The 22582-nt window shown below is 42.7% G+C and overlaps 1 protein-coding gene across 1 annotated transcript; it reads right to left on the reverse strand.

The window, feature by feature from the left end:
* Positions 1 to 12350: 12350 nt before the first annotated feature.
* Positions 12351 to 20800, reverse strand: DDX47 (DEAD-box helicase 47). The gene is made up of 12 exons (XM_057380259.1): positions 20683 to 20800; positions 19994 to 20087; positions 18355 to 18543; positions 17605 to 17676; positions 17013 to 17131; positions 16426 to 16497; positions 16195 to 16311; positions 15883 to 16029; positions 15119 to 15256; positions 13683 to 13753; positions 13050 to 13179; positions 12351 to 12956 (listed from the first exon to the last, which is right to left on the reverse strand). Exons 1-12 carry the CDS (start codon positions 20782 to 20784, stop codon positions 12837 to 12839), a joined length of 1371 nt encoding a protein of 456 aa, XP_057236242.1. The 5' UTR covers positions 20785 to 20800; the 3' UTR covers positions 12351 to 12836.
* Between the last annotated feature and the right edge of the window lie 1782 nt (positions 20801 to 22582).

Here is a 22582-nt window from a genome sequence, read left to right on the forward strand (position 1 = left end):
TTTAATCCAACACATCTGGYTGGACTTGATGATCTTGAGGATTTTTTACAAGCTTACTGATTCTATGAAATGGCTACATACAAATCTACTACTGACTGCAGAACCATGGCCTGGGAAGAAGCCAGCAGTTTTGGTCAGTATGTGCAGACAAATCTTTAAACAATGCAGTGATTTTTCTTGAAGGAAATGAGCATCAGGGGAGAAAAATATAAAGAAAAATTGTAAGATAAGGTCAAGTAATTGAATTYACAGCCCATTGATCCCAAATATTTTCTTACATTTTAGAGCAGGTTTCCAGGGCAGGCAGTTCTTATTCACTGAGTGTCACCTCCTGGAGCTAGAGAGTTGCTGAGGAGCCATGTAGGGAATCGCAGTGGGAATCAACAGTCAGGCTTCAGGAAAATTCAAGCAAAGAACATAACACACAATGCTTTGGTGCTAGCCCTKCTGAAGAATGTCTCACAGAATGTARTTGTGTGAGAAAGGGCTTCTCTTCTGTGCCATTTCATCTTCTGGGGTGCTAGGGGCTGGACAGCAAAGCTGAGGCAGATGGAGTTGGGGACTTTTAGCTCTGCTCTGCTCCACAGATACAGCCATATCCCGGGAAACACAGGCATTACAGTCTATGGGTCCCAGGATTTGAGGGGAGATGGTTTGTGTTCCTCTGGGTTAGAGCTGGAGACTGTTAGAAGCACCAGGCCAGTGCTTACCTGGCAGAAATGCCAGTGAGTAATAGTTACCAGATTATATATAAATSACTTATAAAGCCAACGCCTCACTTCTGCTTGATAGTTCACTCTAGATAAAGTTTGTTGCTTGTCCCTGATTATAGATGACCATAAAACTCCTCAGTTTATCTTCCAGGGTGGCTCAAGCACTCACTCGTATGTCAGCATCCATCAGGGGAGTACTTCAACTTGGTCCATGCTTCCCCAGCTCAGTGTGCATGTGCCAAAAAGACCAATACAGCCTTSCAAATGCTCAGAGATGAGATAGGAGAAAAGCAGAGAGTTTTATCAGGGTGGGTCTAGGGCCATGTTTTCAGCACACACAGAATGCCTTTTCACTCAAATCCTGAAGACTCCCCGCCACTGTGGCAACCCAGGAGCATGGGGAGACACTTGGTTTCTACCCAGGAGCATGGGGAGACACTTGGTTTCTGGCACAGGTAGATGGTATGCCCTGGAAACCTGGACATCTCATGCACAGATGAGACAGTGCGTCCCATCACTGCTGGGAGAACACAGATGAGTGCTTAGGACCCTCATCCTGGGTGRAGGATGGAGCTGGCTGGGCAACAGAGCTCAGTATCCTCCATTTAAAAGGCCAGCACATTGCTGGGCACCCTCTTTTCACTGGGCACAAGATCAGGCACGCAGGTCTCTTTCCACTGTTTCCTCTGTCATGGTGCACATTAAGGAGAGTTGGTGCTCTTCTAATTTCGAGGAAAACACAAGCACAGAAGCATCCCTGGATAGTGCCTCACTGGAGGCCCAGGACTGCATTTCAGCTCTTTACTCCTCCCACCAAAATCCTTTTCTTAAATTATTCTCCTGATGCAATATTTGCCAGAAGTGACCAGTTGTTGCATCAGCATCAAGGTGGCTCAGGTTTCTTTTTGCCCCACCTGCCARCCACAACTGATGCTTTATGAAATCTCCAGTTCCCAAGTATCACCAGAGACACTGAGCTCCCTAAGGGACATACCAGTGACATGGGTGTGTTTCAGAGGCCTGATAGCATTCCTGCTGCCTTCTGTAAAATGATGCCTCTTTCTGCAGTTTCTACCTCRGCAGGCAGATACCCACACAAACACACACATACCTGTGAGCAAGCACGCGCACCCCGCTGTCCACCACACCCAACCTCATGCTGCCTGCCACGCTTCTGCCTCTGTGGCTGCAATATCTGCTAAAATAGATAAAAATGCTGGACTTGCAAGGTGTGAGGGTGCTGTTGGTAGAAGTGGTCGCCAGGGGAGGGAAGAGCAAGAGAAGGCCAGGAGTGGAAGTGGCAGCCAGGCAGGTTGGGAAAGATAATGGGCAATTGCAAGCCAGGAGTATCACTGAAAATTGTTTTCCTCAGAAAATTCATAGGATATCTAGCATGTCCATCTATTCCTCTGCAATAGGTCTCCTTTGTTTTGTGATGCCAGATCTGAAAGATGTGCACTCTTTAAATGCTACTTAGTTCAGTGGCTCCACTTTTAAAAGATGGAGCATTTGAGGCCATAGATTTGAATCCTARCCAGGGAGATTAAGTACTTGGGAACTGAAGTGGAGGGCCTAATGTAATCCATTTAATTATTCTCCTTTTAAATCTTTCAKTATAAAGAGTGTAATTCTCAAAAGGAAAGTTAACTGGAAAATGCAGTCTGTGCATAAAATTCCTACTCCTATTGTTTTAAGTCTTCTCACTCCTGCAAAAAGAAAAGAATCCCACAAAYATATAGTCTTAAACAGTCACACATACACAGATACTCTTCCTCACTCATTTAACCAAAAACCCATTATTCTATCAAAAGCTCAGATGGAAATTTCACAGATAATTCAGACCAGCTCTCAGAACTCAAAAGTGTGTCTTGATCTATTGCTGGGACAGTTTTTTTGTCTCACCACCTCACGCCTTCATTGAACACCTCTCCTGATTTCAGGTAAGCCTGTGGGAATATTTTATATCTCACATTTGCTACAGTCACCAAAGATATTGAAAACTTGCCATGTTTACAATAACAAGCAGCAATATTGGATTAGAAAAGGGCATCAAACTGTTAAATGTGAGCTCCCAGCCCAGATGCTGTGCCCGGGGCTAGGAGAAGGAGAGGTCTGAAATAGACAGAAAATAGAACAACTGCCATGTCTCTAACCTTGATGATTTTTTTCCARCCATCTTGACAATCCAGGAGCTCCCCTAAGCTAGGAGAAGAATATCAGTGTGCAGTCACTATTAATAGCCAAATGGAGAGGATGGCTGAAAAAAAGAAGGTTTACCAAGCTTCTGGTTTGCAGTATGAAGAGAGCCTGTGCATCCATTCGGATCAGTAACTTCAACATAAGGAGCCCCTTTCTGGCCTTGCTGTGCTTCTTTCCTGGCCACTCAGCTGGCTGCTGAGTGTGATGGACAAGACTCCCGTGAGAGCTCCTGGGCTCCCTCTTGCTCTCCAGATCTAGCAGCCCGGGCTGTTTTGCTTGATAAACAAAAGCCACACTGTAAGTGATAGCTATACCCCAGGGAAGGGTTGAGTGGAGGTTTAATTGCCAATTAACCTCCTCAGAAATGCAAACACAGCTTCAGCTAATGGCAYGAGCAATCCAGGAAAGCACCAGAGATGAGGGATGCCTCTTGGTGTGTGCACAACAAGGCAGAGAGAAGCTTTAGCCTCTCTGCAGCAGGTTCTTCTCATCTTGCAAGGCTGTTATATTGCCCAACATTCCCTTCCTTGCTCATTATCTACAAACTGTTATAACAAACATTTGTTTGCAGTAATGAAATATCAACTGGCACTCAACTAACTCTCTTTAAAATGCTGTGTATTGCTTTTTCCACAAATTCCTGACTGCAGATGGGACCTCACCCAGGATAAGACCTATCAGCTTTTGGGYACCAGGTAGAGCTGCTACATTTCCGCAAGAACACATTATTCGGTCTCTGGAACCTTTGGGGAGGTTTATTTGATCACACAGAAAATTCAGTGCCATTGTGCCTACATTTTAAAARGCAAAAAGAATCCCTCCAAATTTTAGCACTGACCTTCTGCTTGGCACACAACACATCCCATTATGTGGGATGAACTAGGATGTACTCTCGAAAAAAAAAAAAAGCCTGTGATGTATGTGAATGAAGGGATCCCACCCAAATGTGCTATGGATTTGAGCAATATTATTGCTCCAAGGATTTTATCAAATTACAGAGCTGTGATACACATGGGATTCGAGTTACCGTGAGATTTTACAGTACATGGGGTTAGCTTTCCCTCAGTCAGAACTACACATACACTGAAGATCTGAAGCTGTGTTGAACCAGAATTAAACCAAAACAATTTCAATTCTTACTTAACAACCCAAATAAGAACTAGATCCAACCTCTAATGATTCACATATCTGATCAGCAGTGTGCTGTCACTAGAGGTAAAGGCAAAGAACAGTAGCAATCCACATACATGATTCTGCCAAACAAAGCACACACGCTGGATTACATGTATTACATGACAATCTGGTTTCTTTAGCAAACACAGCATCTGTTAACAGTCCTGTTCCAATTAAAAAAAAAAAAAAAAAAAGTTTGCCATTATGTAACAGTTGATAATCCCCAATCTCCGGAGTGGTTAATCTGGATGAATGCATGGTTGAAACCTCTGCTGGCCAATCGAAATCTGACTTTCTTAACTACTCATTTATAATCTTCAAACAGAACAATGACACTGTTGAGACTATTATTGGTTAAGATGTATCCTAACCTTGCAGGACAGCACACAATTTTAATTGTTTGTCCTAAATGTAACCATCCTTCTATTTACTTATCAAAAAGAGTTCACAACTGCAATTAATGTGTTAAAACAAGTTGTTGAATATAAAGAAACCATCTTTTCCTAACAAGCAGTGCTACATTAATTAAGAAGAGACTTGTCCAGGGAGCCCAACAGGATCTCTGTTACTTTCTGTCGTGTACCTACTTGTTTTGTATCTTCTAGAGCACCTGGAAACACAGCTTCCAGCCAGTCCCTCAACAACTGAGGTGGGTGGGATATGCCTGCAGATGCACAGTGGAGGAACCTCTACATGCACAGGGGTTAGAGTAGCTTCCTCTGGCAAGAGGCTTCAAGGCACAGAAGTGTTTCCTAAAATACCATAAATAGGGGGAGAGCCATGAAGGAAATGCTGAGGCAGCTCCCTTCTTCCCTATATCYTGGAAAACAAAAGCAAAAGAGAACTGAAAGCACACAGCTTGGGCAGATACCTGTTAGACAGGAGAACAGCCTGCAGGACCGTATTGGTATGCAGAATGAACAGTAAAGCAAAAAACCAGCCCTGCTGGGGGGCCTGGGTGGAGGCTATTTGGTGGGGAAAGGCTGGGGAAAAGTAACCAGGAGAGAGTGCAGAAAGTGCTTAAAAAAGAGGATGCATACATGAGACTTTCATGGTGAAGGAAGGGATTCAAACATGCAGGAGAGGCTACAGGTGGGGTGAGAAGATGGGAGGTCYCCAAAACATATCAAATAATGGAAGCTTACTAATGAAACACGTTCTGGGACATGATGAGCAAGAGGAAATTTTGCCTGGAAAGGATCCCAGCAGAACTCAGCAGGTCTATGCCAGCTGAAGAAACAAAGCACAGCATTGTCAGTTAATAATGGGAAGGGAACCCTTGCCCAATTCTTCCAAAGGAGTAAGTTAGTCCATGTGGAAAGGCCTGAAGGCAGGGAGGGTAGCTGCACCCAGGCACTGGTGGGCGGAGTGGCTTCCCTTTCCCAGCCTGTGCAGGGAGATTCCCTCTCCCTCAGTCACAGGAGAGGTGATTCCCCAACTTCATGCACCTGCAGGCATCACTGTCCCAAGACACCGGTTACTGAATGCTTCCAAAGGTTAGTGGAATCCCTTGGTCAGCCTTATCTGATCAAATGATGGGAGTGGACTGGGTAATGATGCAACCCTGTAAGACAATTCAGGAGAGCACAAAGAAGCAAAGTCTGCCCCTGGGATTCTGCTGACATGCAGAGCAGTTGGGCTCACCTGCTCTGGTGTTCCAGCATCTTGAACATCAGGCAATTCTGGTTTCTGCCACGTGGCTCAGCCCATCGCCCACTTCAGTCACAGAGAAAAGCCTTCCAGCTGAAGCAGAACCTGGGGCAGCACAGAAGCTAAAAAGCTGTTTCCCTCTATACAGGATTAATTTTAAGACTCATGGCTTCTGGTTTTAAGGCTCAGGGCTTTACTTTGGCAAAGCAAGAAGAAATTTACATATTTGTCCTGCAATCATGAAGGCAAAGGAAATTAGTGTCCAGATCACAAAAGCCACTTCAAGGCAAGGTCACCCAACCATGGCTGGTTTCAGATCTCTATTTGTCAAAGGTCTTTTCCCACCAAGAGARATAGCAGCTTCATGCAAACTGACCATCCTGCTAAAAAGAGGGTCTCTCCACTCATCAGCCCTYCTCTTTATCCTGTATTTTTACATGTCAAAAATTGTAGAGCACTGTCTTTTCCACAGACCTCAGCCTATTTTTGGACACTAATCCACAAACGGTTTAAGTCACAAAAGCATCCCCACCTGCACATTTTCTGTGCTGCCCATATAAATTGGTAACACACAGTCCTGTGGATCTCAGGTGATCAGAGAAACAAAGGGCTGACATGGCYAACAAAGCTCAACACTTCAAGCTGAGGCTGACTGGGCCCAAGCGGTGGAAGCTAAAGGACATGACAAAGGAGGAGAACTCTCAAAATTTTTAATCTGTTTATCCTGATTGGCACAGGATACACTGGTTCAGGGGCTCTAACTTCCTTTTCAACAAAGAACAAAACAATTAGCTTTGTGTTWAAAGAAAGAAAAGAAATAAGAAAAAAGGAATCCTTATTGGCTGCGTGTGTAAGATACAGGAATAAAGACACTCACCAAAGATTTAATTGATACCATGCCCTCCAGAAAGCTGCCTTCCCACTGCACAACAGATTTATCAACAACAGAAGGCCAACAAGGGSCCTTGCACTAGTAAGTCTTCCCCTACATCTGCTGCTTCCAACTAAATCCAAGAGGCACAACTTTCTGCTACAGGATTTTCAAAGGACCACAGCAGTCATGTACAAACAGTCCATGCATACAAGAGCAAGATTAGTGACAGTGATTCCCCTCCTACCAGCTTAATGCAACCCTGATGGAGAGGKAATTTCCACACTAATGACAAATTGTTCATCAGACAAACCAGGTGGCAGCATTTGAAAGAGGAGGGAATAGCCTGGTATTCAGAGAATGGATCTTCAGAAGATCATCCTCTCAACTAGATAGAGGCAGCATAGTCCAAGTAAAGAAGTCATATCTGAGTGGCAGCTTTGGAAGAACCAAAAGGTCACAAAACACTAGCATGTATTTTGCAAGGAAAAGCTCCCTRACAAACTTAGCCAAGATGAGCAGGCCTAGCTGCAGCCTCCCAGATAACCTCACATCTACCTGTGTTTATCTCTAAATTTGAGTTTAAAGAGAACATAGTAACAAATCTGTTCCTGGCASTTCTTCCATAGATCTTTTATAACCATTCCTCACTATGTTATCCATTTTGGAGAGCACACCCTTTTTCATTTTTAAAGGTTTACATTTTTATCTGAACTCTTTTTGAAAAGTGGGAAGGAGGCTCAGAAGACTAGGATACACACACATGCTTTGAGTATATCTAGTGCAAAACAGCTGGTAGCTCTGCAGGATCTCCAAGAAGCATCTCRAGACCTGCAACTGCAGGCATGGAAAGCTGCTTTGTCAGGAGTCTGTTAGGCTGTCTGCTTTATATTGTTGGCTCTTCCTATTGGAAAGACTAATCCTTAACGACCAAAGACAGCCTCTGGCAGGCACCAGGGTAAAGGCTTAACAAGCTGTAAGCATGCACATGAGCAGCGGTAATGGGAAATCACTCACTTGTGGCAAATCTATCATTCTGAATACATATCGAAGGATAAGAAGTATTACTTCCCTGCTGATGATACACCAAGYACAGAAGCTGTCAAGGGCAGATCAGGCTGGGTATCTCCTGTTATTAATTCCCTTCAACTGAGGTACAATAAAAACAGTAGAAGACCGAGTATATGCAATTACACGCATGACTGGGGTACCTTAATTTCTGTTATTTTAAATAAAACTGAATGAGCCTCCACACATTCTCTCCCAGGCTTGCTCCATGGATCCTTACATTGCTACTGCAGGAAAGGAGGTACTTCTGTGACTCCAACTCTTATTGTGCAAAAGACTTTCTCCTAAATCAAAGCCAAGAATTTTCATGCTTTAGCCTTGTTCATGAGATGGAGCAAATGTACAACGAAAACCACACAAAGGAGTTCATTTTTGCTCTGGACAACCACCATAACCAAAGCAGTTCAATATTATCATACAATCCTCCCTCTACATCATACAGACAACTTGCAGAGCAAGTGTTTTTTTCCTTTCCTTTACATAGAGGCATGTTAGCAAGTGAAAAATTTGAGCAGGATTAAGGGGGACTTCAGTCCAAATGGGAATACATGCTAAAAAAAAACACCTACCTTGAAAATAAAAGGAGCAGGAAGTGATGAACAGAAGCAATGGTGTCTGAGATGCAAGAAAAGCTTTTCCCACTTTTTGCATAGAAAGCCCACATTACATTTCCCTTTCCCAGGAACYTTTAGTGAACACCAAGCCCAGAGGAAAGCAGAAGTTTTTACACAAATCCTGTCCCCAACTTTATTCTAGAGAGAGGCAAATGTCCAGCATGTACATTTCTGCAATGATGCGGATCCTCCAGAAGAGAAGGCAAAGAGTTTTTTTCCCTTTGGGCGTGCAAAATTGCCCAGTGCTAACCTCTAGGAAACAGCTTCAGGCTTGTAGGTACTTCCCTGAAAAAGTGTTGAACAAGYTCCAAAGGCATCCACCCCTCCCTAAGGACCTACAGTATCAACATTTAAAAATTGCACAGTGCCACTATTTTCTGTTGCACAAGTAGGCATGACCTTGGCACAGTCCAACACRCATCCTACCATGAGACGTGACGTGTCCTCGATTACTGCATTCAGGAAGGCAAACACTCTTGCCCCAGGGGGGCTTTAGAAACCGAGAGAAAGTGTTATTGTCATTATCCTAAGTTTCTGTATCTGAAGGGTCCTCAGGAAAAGATACAGCACTGGAGGCACGGCTGTATTCATCCTTGGGCCAGAGATCAAGTAACAATTTGCATTTCTTAGGTGCCAGAGGAACAAAACATTCTTAGTTCTGCCTTTTAAATGTTGTTATTCAGAAGGAGCTCTCCTAGTCAGATCAGGAGAAAAAGCCGCCTGAAAACTAAGAAAGTATCTTTTAACCTTTTTTTTTGAAGTTCAGGAATTAGCCCCAAAGCTTGGGATTTTGCCCGAAACTCATTTTCTGATTCTCTGTGTTTACAATTGTTGGGAGTTCCCCCCCCCCCCTCCAAAATCTACTAGGTACGTAAGAAGGAGGAATATGAATTTAGAATGACCACATGAACTGTCTCTCATYGAAGCTAGATTTTTACAGCATTTACTCTGCAATATTTACAATAATTAATTGCTCACTTGAATGTTTACAGAAGCTCCTCATATGTCACTGCAGGCAAACCACAACTTCACATTTATACAACATCAGAACGCTTGGTCTGATCATAACATGCCTGGGTCTTTCACATGCAATGAATTCCATTCCTTCTTGAGCATGTCCAAGGGCTCTTAAAGTATGTTGGATATTTTCCTTCTTCTGTTCTTGGTTAAACTGGGARTTTTTACTAACTTCAGTCCTGATTTGTAAACTAAGGCCTTCCAGATTGCCAATTACTTCTGAGAATTCCTCCTAAATTGGGAATCTTCTCAGTAGAAGCTAGCTGTGTTACCAGAAAGTCATGGCATTTAGCTCTCCCTCTAGTTATCTCTATCTTTTTGGAAGCAGGAGGACAGGTAGGCTGTCAGGTCCATGAACAAGTTCATGTGTGCCTTATTACTTCTACAAGATTTAGGCTCAGGCTGCCACCACAGAAAAAGGTCCTGGATTGCCTGCTTTTGTTCCCAGCTGTGCTTTCTGGCCCCTGCCTTCCCTTGCAATCCCTGGATAGGAGGTGCATGGCACTGGGGAACTGACACGGCCAAATCCTTTYCAGATGGGTCAGTTCAGTGCAACTTCTGTGCAGCAGGCATTGTTACATTTTTGCAGCTATTGTCACTTATCTTGAAGTTAGTTATCCACACTGACATCAATGTTTAATTTTACTGCTCCCTTCATAAGGGTTGACCCACTTCTGTTACCCCTAGAACATGGAAATGAGACACTTCTTCCCTCTTTTTTACTGCCCAAAGTACTCACCTAYACAGTACTCAAAATCAAAACCATAAGAAACAATTTTAAATATGTATTAAAAATACATAATCACCTTCTCATTACAGACTTGGGAAGTCCAGAATTGTTTCAAACTGCAGACATACCACTGAACATTTTTGAGTACACAGCTTTCACTGAAACTTCACCTGAGTTTCAACCATAAAAATATGACAGATTTTGTTAGCCYAATCATACCTTACATCACTCTAAGGTTAATACTCCACTCAGCTCCCTGCTGTGTGAAACTTGAGAGCGTGCAGGGATGTGCTTCAGAACTGCCCCTCAAAAGCCCTCCTGACTGAACAAACAGCAGTTTGTTGCTGTACGAAAGTATGCAGGCACACACATACCAGTGCTCATATTTTCTGAACATTTATTCAGAGAGAGACAGGTCTCACTTCATTCTTTTTCCTCATGTTTCATTAGATCAGCTAGAGATTCTGTTTTAGGCTGRCTGCAAATTCTGTTTTGCCCACATATATCTCTGGACACTCCCTATTCCATTTCAGTTATACAAACACCCTCTGACCCAGCCCTTTTGGAGGAGCCACAATAAAAAACTCATTTCCGTCCCTCCAACCTGTTGAGATATTTTTAGTTGAAACTGAATGCACATACCTGTGGCAGGTGAGGCACCAGTGAGAATGTGGGTGTGGTGAGACCTTTGCTTTTCTAATGGCAAGTGCTTCTATGGTTTGTCATTCCAAATCCAGGGAGGTGGCCAGTTGTCTAGTCACTCCTCTCAAGGAGGCTCTACACCATTTCGCAAGGAGTAGTTCTATTTCTCGCCTCCAATATTCTTGCAACTGCAAAGGAGGGATAATCTTTGACTCCACCAAGGGGCAAAACATCCCCTCTGTTGTTGCAGGCTTACACACAGGAAGAACACAAGAGATGATAGAGACTCCAACAATCTATTAAAGCAAGTGTCACTGCTACTGAAAGGAATGACTCTGCCCTACCTCCTCCTGCAAAGTGCCCTTCACATCACTTTACAAGATTGGTTCAGGACTGACTCTGCATCTCATCCATTACATAGCTGGGAATAACACTCCAGAGGTTTTCCAGGAATCCAGGACCCTCAGAGAGATTTAAGCTTCCTTTGCTGATACTGGAACCAACTCTACCCTGGCTACAAAGAATAAGAAATTTTGGTCAAGCATCCAGCAGGGCAGTTGAGAGTGTTCCCTTGCTCCATGGGAAATGAGCATTTGCATCCCCACCCATGCTATCACTAATTTTGTTCTCTCTCTGGTGCCTTCGAGGGCTGTTTCCTCTCACCCGTGTTCTTTGCTATCAAAGTGTCCTGTAGAAGGAACGYGTTCTCATTTCTGGGCTTTCACCCCTGCTTCTGTGTGCTAGGACCCAGGGAAGATACACAATCTTTCTACTTTACAAGAATGCTCTTAGCAGTCAACATACACAAGACTTGTGTATGTCACTTACCATCTGCCAGTGACTTAAGACCTTTTTAGAACTAACAAACTTGAAGATATGTGAGAACTTAAGTAAACTGCTACAAAAGTGTGAAAGCATTCTCACTTGCATACATGCATGTATTAGATTTATGCTGACAATCTGAAATAATCATTGTGCTCACCTGGACTACTACAATAGTTTCTACTTTCCATTTAGATCTAAAAAAGACTATTTTGAATATTGTTCTTCATGTAGCACAAAATCCAGTTTATGCATGGTTCTGATGGGCATTAAATCTTCATCTATTGAGTGAATTTCATATACAGAAGCTTCCTACTCTTCTCTGCTCACCAGCATGAACATCCAGTGTGAAAGTTTTTATTGTCAATGAGAACTAGGAGTAACCTTCTTGTTTGAAACTAAGTACATTTATCTCATTTTTGCAAAAAGTCTACTGATCTAGCATGGAACTCTGCCTAAGAGTAACAAAGTTCCGTGTCTAGGAAAACAAAGAGCTTTTCCAGGATACCTGTTTTTAATTCACCTCCCAGATTGTGAGCTGCTTTCCCACGTAAACACTCCCCTCTTGTGTTGATTTATAAGTACTACAAGAACCGGCCACAAAAACCCCACCCAAACCCCAGACCTATCCTTGACGGTGTCAATCATTAACAGACATTGGATCGAATTYCAGGCACTGAATAGCTTCATCATGCTGAAAATGGTTCACTATGCTGGACCATTCTTCAGCTGACAAATCTAATGTACTGATATCATAGCTCAATTGTTAAAATTGACCCAAGAAGAAAACCTGGCAGAGCTGATACACAAAGTGAACAGAACAGGCCAGTGACAAGACAGGGAAAACCAGGTAGCTTTAAAATTAAGCAAAATATATTTCAAGTTCTCAAWGTAACACATCCCTTCACCAAGGCAAGGGCATCACAGCTGTGCTGTGAAAACTCAAGTCACTTTTAAAAACTTTTTCCTCTTTCTTCCATCAGATCTGACTCCAGATGCACTCAGTAAGATTTGATAGTGAGACAGGCTGCAGCAGTGCAAAAGCTGCACTCACACTGCAAACTGGAACCAACTTCACTGTGAGTGAGCAGGGCCAGATCACAGCTGCTTCCAGGTCCAGAAGTGATGGTCTTTGAAAGGAAAACTGGTACCATGGCACCAATTTAGGCCAAGCTCAGTCTGTAGCTGGTGAAGAAAAGCAGGTTTTTTTCCTCATGGACTGCCCAATTTCATACATAATTCTGAAAAAAAATCCACTGGAGATGTCTTGGTAGACTGTTTCTGACAGCTCATATAGCCATAAAGAGAAAAATTTGAAAGTCTGTTCAAATACCAAACTAAAAGGCTTTCCTTTTCTTCTTTTTCCCACCTGCCACCTTATTCCTGACACCAATAGCTTCTTCTGTGTCATCATCATCATTCCGAGATCGCTTCTTCTCTCCCTGCTCCCGCAGCTCCTACAATGCAATTAACAGATTGACCCAGAGTTCTGGCACCKGAAAAAATTCAGATTATGAGAGTAAGTACAGGGTCAAAAAGCCATTACTCACCATTCGAGCAAATCTCTGGGCCTCAGCCACACGCTCTGTCAGCATCATAACTTCTTCCTCTTGCATGGGGAATGCTGGCAGCTTCTTGCCAATCAGGTGTTCAATACGCTGGAACAGCTCTACATCATACCTGAGAAAATCCAAGACACCAGCGTGAATCAGCCCTCCTGAGAGGCCCTCAGCTGTCACCACTCACAGACTTCACCTTTATCTCCAGCCCACAGACACTGTTARTTTGTGCTCATGGTCTCACAGGTAACTCATCTGCATCCAAATGATACCATTTGGCATGGCTTCTCTGATTTATTCAGCTCAACTCTGCTCAGAAGTATTTGGCAAAYTTTCATTTTAGACTAATACTTTAGTATTCATAAAACAGCCCCACAGTCACTTAACCCGTGTTATGAGTCCAGTTATAAACAGTTCTGCTCAGTACATGCCTGCTTTTATAATTTACCTAGACCYTCCTCCTTCCCCACCCTGGGCTTTGAAATCTCTCCCTTTTAACTAAATAAAACCAACTGGCACATCAAAATGAAAAGCACTTTTTTCTTCTCACCGAGGATAAGGTCAGATATTTTCTACTCTGAAACACAGCTGGAAAAAATAAGTCTGTCAAATTTCATCACTTACTGTGTGACAAAGGTGATAGATTTGCCAGATCTGCCAGCTCGAGCTGTTCTCCCAACACGATGAATGTAATCCTAGAAAGAATTTTCTTGATAAGCAATAATATATGTCCACCTAACACAGAACAGATTTTACGACAAATGAGTCTACATTTTCTCTTTAGGAAAGAACAAGAAATGTTGAGAACCAACAGCCAGGATTAAATGCTCAGGACAGGAGGGTGTGCAGCATCAGATTCTGCGAAGAGGCATAAATGGAGGCATAACTTCAGTTTTAACATTTGAATTCTCCTTTTTCGAAAGGAGAAGACCAACTCAAACTATTCCAGACTGCAGAACATAAGGTGCAATACATGACTTTGTCAAGACTTCAYTAATACTTCCTTGGAAAGCTAATATTCAGTGAGCCCGTGCCTGCACTTTCAGTCTTGGGATCTAGTCCTGCATAGTCCATTTACCASACAAACTCTGATAAGTAGATTTAAATTTGGTAAGCAAAGTGAAAGRCAGGATGATTGAAAATAATTTAGGAGAGTTGGATCTATTGGGTGTCTACAGTCAATAGGGTTCTATGCTATTTTCCAGATTTTATACTACATTATGAAAATYAAAACTTCCTTCTCCATACAGGATTTGTGGAGAAAGGATTATAAGAAAGGATGTGTTCTATCGGTTAGATGAGAGAGAAGAACACAAAGACTGTAATAACACCATTCAAGCTGCTGCCCCCACTATTTTTTTGCTTTACTTTTGTCCTTTTACAATGCCAAAAGGAGTGTCTTCAAAAGACCCACCAAACTTTCTTCTGTTTGCAAGGCATAGTATCTTTAATCATTGCAATTCCTGAAGTACAYGTTTGCTTTCTGGAACTAAGCTGGGAAACAGTTACATCCCTGAGAAGTCCCATACTTTCCATAAAGCAGTTAGTAACTCTCTTTACCTTTTGTTGTACTTTTGTGATATGAAGGTGAAACATATTAAGGACACCTTTCTTAAAATGTTCACTGAACATCATAAGGAGAGAATTTAWTTTTTTTCCTTTTTTTAAACACAGTTTATAATATGAAGGTAAACCTGGATCACAGGAACAAAGATGACTACATAAAACTAGGAATATGTTAAAACTGTTTTCAAAGCTCTTTAATGTAATATAGCAAAAAACATGTCTGAGCAGAAATACAAAGACACAGAACATTCCTCACTTCCCCTCTTCACTTACAGGATCACTTCTACAACCTAGATGAGGCCATGAGGCCATACAAGCAAAYTGAGATACAAACTCAATTGCAGAGGCTGAACGACACYTTTCAATATACAGAATTGTGAATTWGRCTTCCAGTCAACGGAACAGAGAAGAGGTGTCTCTGTTCCTTTGTCTACCTTGTTTATTTACCTATCTGTTCCCAGTGACCAGAAGCGCTCAGCTGGCACTCAGCTTACCTTAGAGTGTGTAGGAATATCAAAGTTTATCACCACATCAACATGTGGGATGTCCAGACCTCTGCTTGCAACATCAGTAGCCAGCAGAATAGAGCGTGCCTTTGCCTTGAACTTATTCAGAGAGCCCAAACGTTTATTCTGGAAAAGGACAAAAAGGGAGTAAGAGAATAACATTCATTCTAGTTAATATTCTCTTGTTGAAATACTAGTACAAAAGAACTGRGGGAAAAACTATTTGAAAACCTCACTTCTCTGATTTGTTTTTTTTTTTTAATCAGTGGCAGCATTCACATTAGTTAAATTTCTGTGGATCAATCCAGTCCACTAGGTGTGAAATACTGCTGCAAGGTAGCTGTGACTCAGTATGATGCAGCAGCTCATTTCCTGTCGCTGTTGGCCAGACAGCCAACACAAAATAACAGACACAAAGACACACATATACACACACAAAAAGTAACCCCTTTATTCTGAGACAGGCCTCTTTTATCCACTTTAGTAACCAGTGCATACATTTGTGTCACACATACACTGGTCAGTGAGGCTGTCACTTTCTACTCAACAGCATAGGATTGGTAGGTTTGCAAAAGCTACAGTATTAGTAATGTTTATAATTGTAAGCCACCTGCATTATCAATTCTACATTCCAATCTCTTTTCTCAAGACAGYCAAGGACCTGGCRTTTTTCTCCCATGCAAGCTGTTAACACTCCCTACAATTTCCCAAGCCCCAGGTCTCCTGTCTATTCTGTGGGGTCATGCCCATACCTGACTCATCTGCCCATGGAGGGGAATGGCAGTGAAACCCAGATTGCGGAGCAGTAGMGCAGTCCTTTGAGTATTGTTACATGTACTACAGAATATCATGAAAGAGTTACCAGCCAGTTCATTCAAAATATAAACCAGGTAGCTGTCCTGTAAAGAAACAGAGAGAGAATTAAAAAAAAAAACAGGAATAATTACATTATACATAATGCAACATTAAAGAGCAAGTGTAGGTCTCAGAAGATGACAATATATTGGACAGATGTATGAATAAGAAAAGATACAGTAAGAGAGAAGAAACAGAAGTGTCATTACCTTGAATTTGGAGGGGATGAAAATGTAGTACTGCTGTAGTTTTTCAACTGTCTGATACTTGGAAGAAACAGCACATTTAACAGGATTCTTCAGAGCAGCACGCTGGAGTTTTTGAACCTGGTAAGATTGATGAAATTTAGGACAGAGATCTTGTCAGAAAACTATTAATACAGTCTAGTCAACAGGGATAGCCTGATGGAAGGAGAACTAAGGCAGATTAGTCTATCCTACCTTCTTGGTCATGGTGGCAGAAAACAGGAATGTCTTCCTGTCTCGAGGAATCACTTTTAATATCTTATCCACCTGTAAAAATAGCAAGGAAAGGGAAATACTAAATACTACAAGCAAGCAAGATAAAAGCCTCCCACAAACAGAATGATTATCCACATGAAGAATAATGCACATGTAAACATACACTAAGAATTAATTCTTTCTCTTCTAAAGGAAACGTGTAGGCTGATAGCTTGTTTATAATTAGGCAGTGTGAACTCCAGAAGCCCAACAACAGTACAAATATCAGGCAATGTTTCTGCAGGAACGTGTGTGTGATTGTGGTCTACACTAACTACATTCTACATCAGGCACTTCAGAGGAGCCAGTGGATTTCAGAGACAAAGTACCTTCTACTGTCCTGGCAGTGCTCTGTGGAACTCTGTTATATTCTAATCCCACCACAGACTTTTGTGTAAATATTAGATCTTAGTTAAAATTTGCTACTAATTTCTATAAAAACACTCAGTGTTTACTATGTGACCATATGAAGTCATTTTAAAAGGATTCATCTGGTGTTGCAAACCCCTCTTTTGGCAGATTCTTACCTCAGTCTCGAAATCCATGTTAAGAATCCGGTCAGCCTCATCCATCACCAGGAACTTCAGAGCTCGTAAGTTGAAGCCTTTTGTATTCTCCAGATGATCAACCAGACGGCCAGGGGTTGCTACCAACAGCATCATGAGAGCAAATTCAGAATGAAAACAAAGGAAAAGATCCAAACAGACAAGAGAGTTGTCCATTACAGAAACAGGACTCTGCCCAAGAAAAGTAAAGATTCTTTGTAGAAATAACTCTTTCACTGAAGGATATCTTCAGAGAGTGCTTTGAAATAAGACTAATGGAGTCACACTCTCTAAAGAATGTCCTAAAAAAMCGTGACACCAAAAAGACTGTAGAAAGCTGTATTATGAAGGATGAGACCAGTGTTTTAAATACTTGAAGGGTATGAAAAAACAAGCCAAGGGCACTCTAGGTCTAGCAGTAATGCTTTGGAGTGAGCTTGAAGCAACAGTTACTGGTGAATATCTCTRAAAAACAACTCAGAACATGGGACAAAACAAATGATGTATCCTCCTTTCTTTGGTTAACTGCAGTTTGATAATATTCATCCTCTATAACCCCAGCATATTAACTTACCGATTATAACATGTGGTTTCTTGGCTAAGGCCAAAGATTGAGACATTGTGTCAATTCCGCCCACAATAACCGCTGCAGGACAAAGAGAGCAGAGTGAATCCCTCAGTGTAGCACCAACCTTCCCCTAGCATTGCAGCCTTTACTCCTACTGCCTGCCACCCACAGCAATTCTGTACAATTGAAAAGCTACTTGCTTTTATGAGAATTCACTTCATTTTAGCGTATCTGGCCTTCCTAGGCTTCTTAAGGCATACAGTTAATTCCTTACTGGCCAAAAGTGGTTTATTTTCACAAYTGAAGAGCTACAGGCAGAGTCTATTCCTTGCAGCTTAACTCAGCTGCAAAAATCTAGGAATTCTAAAAATACCCACAAAGCTTTTTTTGAYAGATTATCTGAAGAATCAATACAGACAGTCTGAAAGAAAGATTAAATTTCATCACACTATAACAGGGAGCTCTTGTGCAATTTTACTGGACACAAACCCACTGTTGAGAACATTCTCTTCTACTTCTACCTTTAACTGTTTAGAATAAAATGCAGGAGAGAATAAAATGCAGACTACTCCATGAGGAAACATCATACAGTCTTTCTTTCTCAAACCTAATACCAGATCTCTGTCTTCCAGCATCATAAGCTTTTCTCACATTTTGTTCAACCCCCCCCAACAAATCCTCTGTTCTTATCCTTGCAATCTCAAGCTGACAAACTGATCTTCAGAAAAACTGGTCCAGTATCATAAAGCTACTTACTGCTTTGAACACCGATGGAGGACCCAAGAGCTTCAAACTGCTCTGAGATTTGAAAGGCCAGCTCCCTTGTTGGTGTGAGGACAAGGGCAAATAATCGCTGAGGTGTTTCCAGCAGTGCTTGAAGAATTGGCAAAGCAAAGGCTCCTGTTTTCCCAGAGCCTGTTTCTGCCAGCCCAATGACATCTCTGCCTATGAGAAGGAGCAAGGAGGGCAAAAACTGTTATATAGCTAGAAMAGAGAAAAAGCACTTTAAAGCACTGTGCAGTAAAACACAAGAATTCCCTGAGGGCATAAAAAAGCAGACACACAGAAGGTAAAAAGAAGGGATAAACCAAAGAATTTCAGAATCTCTGTGAAGCATTTTTAAACTGCGATTTTATTTGTACAGTGATTATAGTCTCCATATCCAATTTTCTAGTTAAAATTCTGCTAATACACAGGGCTTCATATAAACTTTAGGTTCAAAAATAAGCTTTATTATGTCTGAAATCAGACATCGGTTTACAGCTTAATGACTCTATTTTAGTATTCTAGTCCAAATGTTGTCTRTTTCCAGGCTTACAAGGAAATAGACTGCAGTGCTTCAGACCTCATTCACACAATCTACAAGACAACAGCACTACCAAACTCACATTTCACAAACCACAATTGTGCCATTAAGAGAGTAATCTAAACCAGTTTGCAGCAGGAAGGGTAGGACAGCAAGTCCTTTGTCCAAAAGAAATGCAAGCAACAGGGTGGAATTCATGAGCAGAATCCATTATGACCTCCTAAGTTCATACACCCAAGAAGAACGTGCTATGAACTGGCCTTACACTAGAAAAAAATTCTTCAGGAATGCAGTCTTACTTTTGTGTTTAGCCTTTTTTCCCCCAAGACAATCTTATACACATAGYAAAAGAGTCTCACAAAAGTTAAATACTAGGACAGAGTAGATAATAAAAGTTGGCTCCCATTCTATCACTACATTGCTCTTTTCTTCCTTGACAGTGTTTCGGGAGGTTTTGTTTAAAATAAGTAATTCTAGAGGCAGAAATATGAGCTGAATTCAGTAATTTATTTTTTTGTGATTCCAAGATGCTTACAGAAAAGCATCGTGGTTTGGTTATTACCCACTTCAGAAATCAAATTCCAAAGAGTTACCTGCTCACAGCAAAGCAGATTATACACACTACTGAATCAGCCAAGGCATCTTCACTTTCAGACACACACACACACACACACAGTCTGTAAGTCTCCATCAGAAGCAGCACAGGCCAAAACCTACTGGAAGCTTCCTGTGTATCCTTGGGTATTTCAGGAAAAAAATGGTCATGTGGACTAGCAGTTCAAGTGATTCATAAGAATTCTATTTAACACAGAGTGTCAGAACTACACAACACTAGTGAACACTCAAGGAACAATATTTGTATCCATTTTAACATTTCTGATTGCAGGCAGTGTTATAGGATAAACTCGTATTTCAAGCTCCACTTGGGAAGGACACAGAATGAACACAAAAACTACTTCTAGACAGAGATCCTCAACAATGAAGAAGTTGGAACATTCTCATCCCTGATCCTTCTCAGTCGGCATAACTTATTCACACAGAGTTCCTGGCGCATTCCCCGATTCAGGATCAAGGAAAAACACTGCTCACCTTGGAGAGCCACCGGAATAGCCTCAATTTGGATCTTTGTTGGCACCTTCCATCCTAACTGGTCACAAGCTTCACACAGGACATCTGTCACTCCCTGAACATTTGYGACAAGAGAAAAGGGAAACAGACATCACCAAGAAGACCTAAATTAAATCAGAGTTAAGTTAAATACATGCTGCAACAGACCCAAGCTTGTCTCTGGCAGAGACAAACCCCACCAGGCCACCAATGCAACTCTGAAAGGGCAGGCTGCTCACAGTAATCCCCACCTCCACSAGTAACTTCATAGGATTTTTTCAAAATCATCTTTTAGAGATGATTGTCATCAGGAGGAAAATGGTCGGTTTTACCCTAGTTTACACAAGGAACTTCCCCCCAGACACAGCTGTCTCCGTTCATCTCATGGGGTGACCCATGACCATGGAAAACAAAAAACACGCCATAGCGAGTTAACTCAACTAAAGACACCGGCAGCCGGCAGCGGAGCGGCGATGGGAGCAGCAACAGCAAACCCGGGGGGCAGCGGCCGAGTGCCCACAGCTCCTGCCCGGCCCGGCGGCGCACGTGTCCCCGCAGGCACACGGAGCGCTCGGCTCCACCGGCCCGGTGTGCGCAGCGGGAGCGGGGCGCTGCTCCCGGGGACACGGCAGCGAGCACCGGCGGCACAAGCGGCTCCGGCCCAGCCTCACCAAGTCCTTGAAGCTCCGTGGCTCCTCCACCGCCGGCTCCKGCTCCTGGTCCTGCTCCGGCTCCCGCTCCGATGCCGACCCTTCCTCCTCTCCTGCCGCCATCTTAGGCCGTCCCCTCCCGGTGCGGCGCAGAGCACTCTGGGAGCTGTAGTCCTCCTGGGGTGCGATGGGAGTTGTAGTTCCGGAGAAAGAGCCGAGCGRAGCGGGTGGGTTTTCCCTCGAGTCCCAGGGGTGCCCAGGGAAGGGGAGGATTCGGATCTACAGCCGCAGCCTGGGACAATTGGCTGGGGGAAAGAAAACCTTCCTGCCTGCCCAGCGGTAACCCCGGGCGGCTGAACCTCCCGCCTGCAGCTGAGCCCAGCGCTGCGGTGCTTGGGCAGTGTGTGATGCTGTTCCCAGCTCACACTGGAAGGAATGAGAAGGGAGAGTCTTTGCAAACAGACTGATTCTGGGGGTAAGATAAGGCTAATACTGGGAGATAGAAGGAAACAATTGGGAAGAATTCCCATAGGAATTCCTTTGATTGACTTATCCCAGACTACGTTAATAGACTACAAGAGCGGAGATACAGATATGTATATTGAAAGGGAGCAATGTATGATCGAAGGGGGGTTTCATCAGGCGTTTTGGGGAGCCTGTACCTCTCAAGTACCTCAGCCAATGGGGAAAGACAGAGGGAACTGCAGCCGGGAAATTGAGATAAAAAAGAGGCTGCATCCTCTATAAATTTGAGAGACCCCATGGGAAATGCCCATGACCTCTCCCTTTATTCATCAATAAAGTTATGGGACTCCTCTGTCTCCGTTTTGGACATAAACCTCTGGTGCTTGTGGATTAATTTTCCTAACAATACCTTCCACAGCTGTGAAAGAACATGGCAAAATGAGCTGGCCAGGCACAAAAAGACAAGAATATTTATAAACTTACATACATGATGTGTAGAAAGAAAAAAATAACTGCTTCGGAAGTGCTGGTATGAAACATTTTTAAGCATTAGTGATGGGAAGAGGGAAAAGAACTGTCATTATCCCACATTGTTTTCCTGTTTATGGTAATTGCTAGTATGAATTTTTGAAGTGTCAGAAATACAAAATCAGCTAAACCATGTCAACTCACATCATGAAATAAGAGAGTACAGGATGAGAATAGATGCAAACACCCTGCCAGCTCTCTTGATTGCTGCTCTCGTGACTTAGGCCTGCAAGTGCATGAGAGGTGAAAATGGATATGCATTTAATGATATTTCAGGGAGTGCAGTATCAAAATATCATTGTGATGAAAGTTCCTGAGTTACTGTTTCCACCTGGTCTGGGTGTAATATCTCTGATCTGTAGTCCCAATGCTGACTGCAGCAGGGCAACCTTGCAGCTAGGTGAGCTTTCTTTGTTTTAGGGAAAATAAGGCTAACATATGCAAGATGTTAGGGTTATGTGTTTGGGCTTCAAAAGGACAGCAGAGCTGGCTGCAGAATGAAACTCACGTCTGCATTTCAGAGCAGACCTCCCTCTACCTGGGAAGGCCAGCTGGGCATGCTCTCAGTGGAAATGCTGATGTGCTTCAGCATCTCTCACTGGATTCCAGGCATGGCATTTCCTCTGCTCCCAGAACAATGAGGAAAGTGAGAGGAAGTACGAACAAACTCTCTGTGTGACAGGGAAAGAAGAGGAAACCTGAAACAATTCATGGCAGGAGTGGCAATGAGACTGCTGCATCCCACTATGCTCAGGAGCATAAAAACAAAAAAAAAGAAAACAAAAACCACCCTCTGTAAATGCTCTTTGTGACCATATGTTTCAAAAATTATAGCAGTCTGAGCCATGAGCTTGCTAAGTATCTTTAGTGCTAAAGATTAAGCTTGGCCAGCATGTAGACATGAACCCCTGTAAGGGTCACTGGGATG

The sequence above is a fragment of the Malurus melanocephalus genome, unplaced genomic scaffold, assembly GCF_030028575.1.
Source record: "Malurus melanocephalus ecotype Western Australia unplaced genomic scaffold, MMel_1.1 scaffold_441, whole genome shotgun sequence".
Lineage (NCBI taxonomy): Eukaryota > Metazoa > Chordata > Aves > Passeriformes > Maluridae > Malurus > Malurus melanocephalus.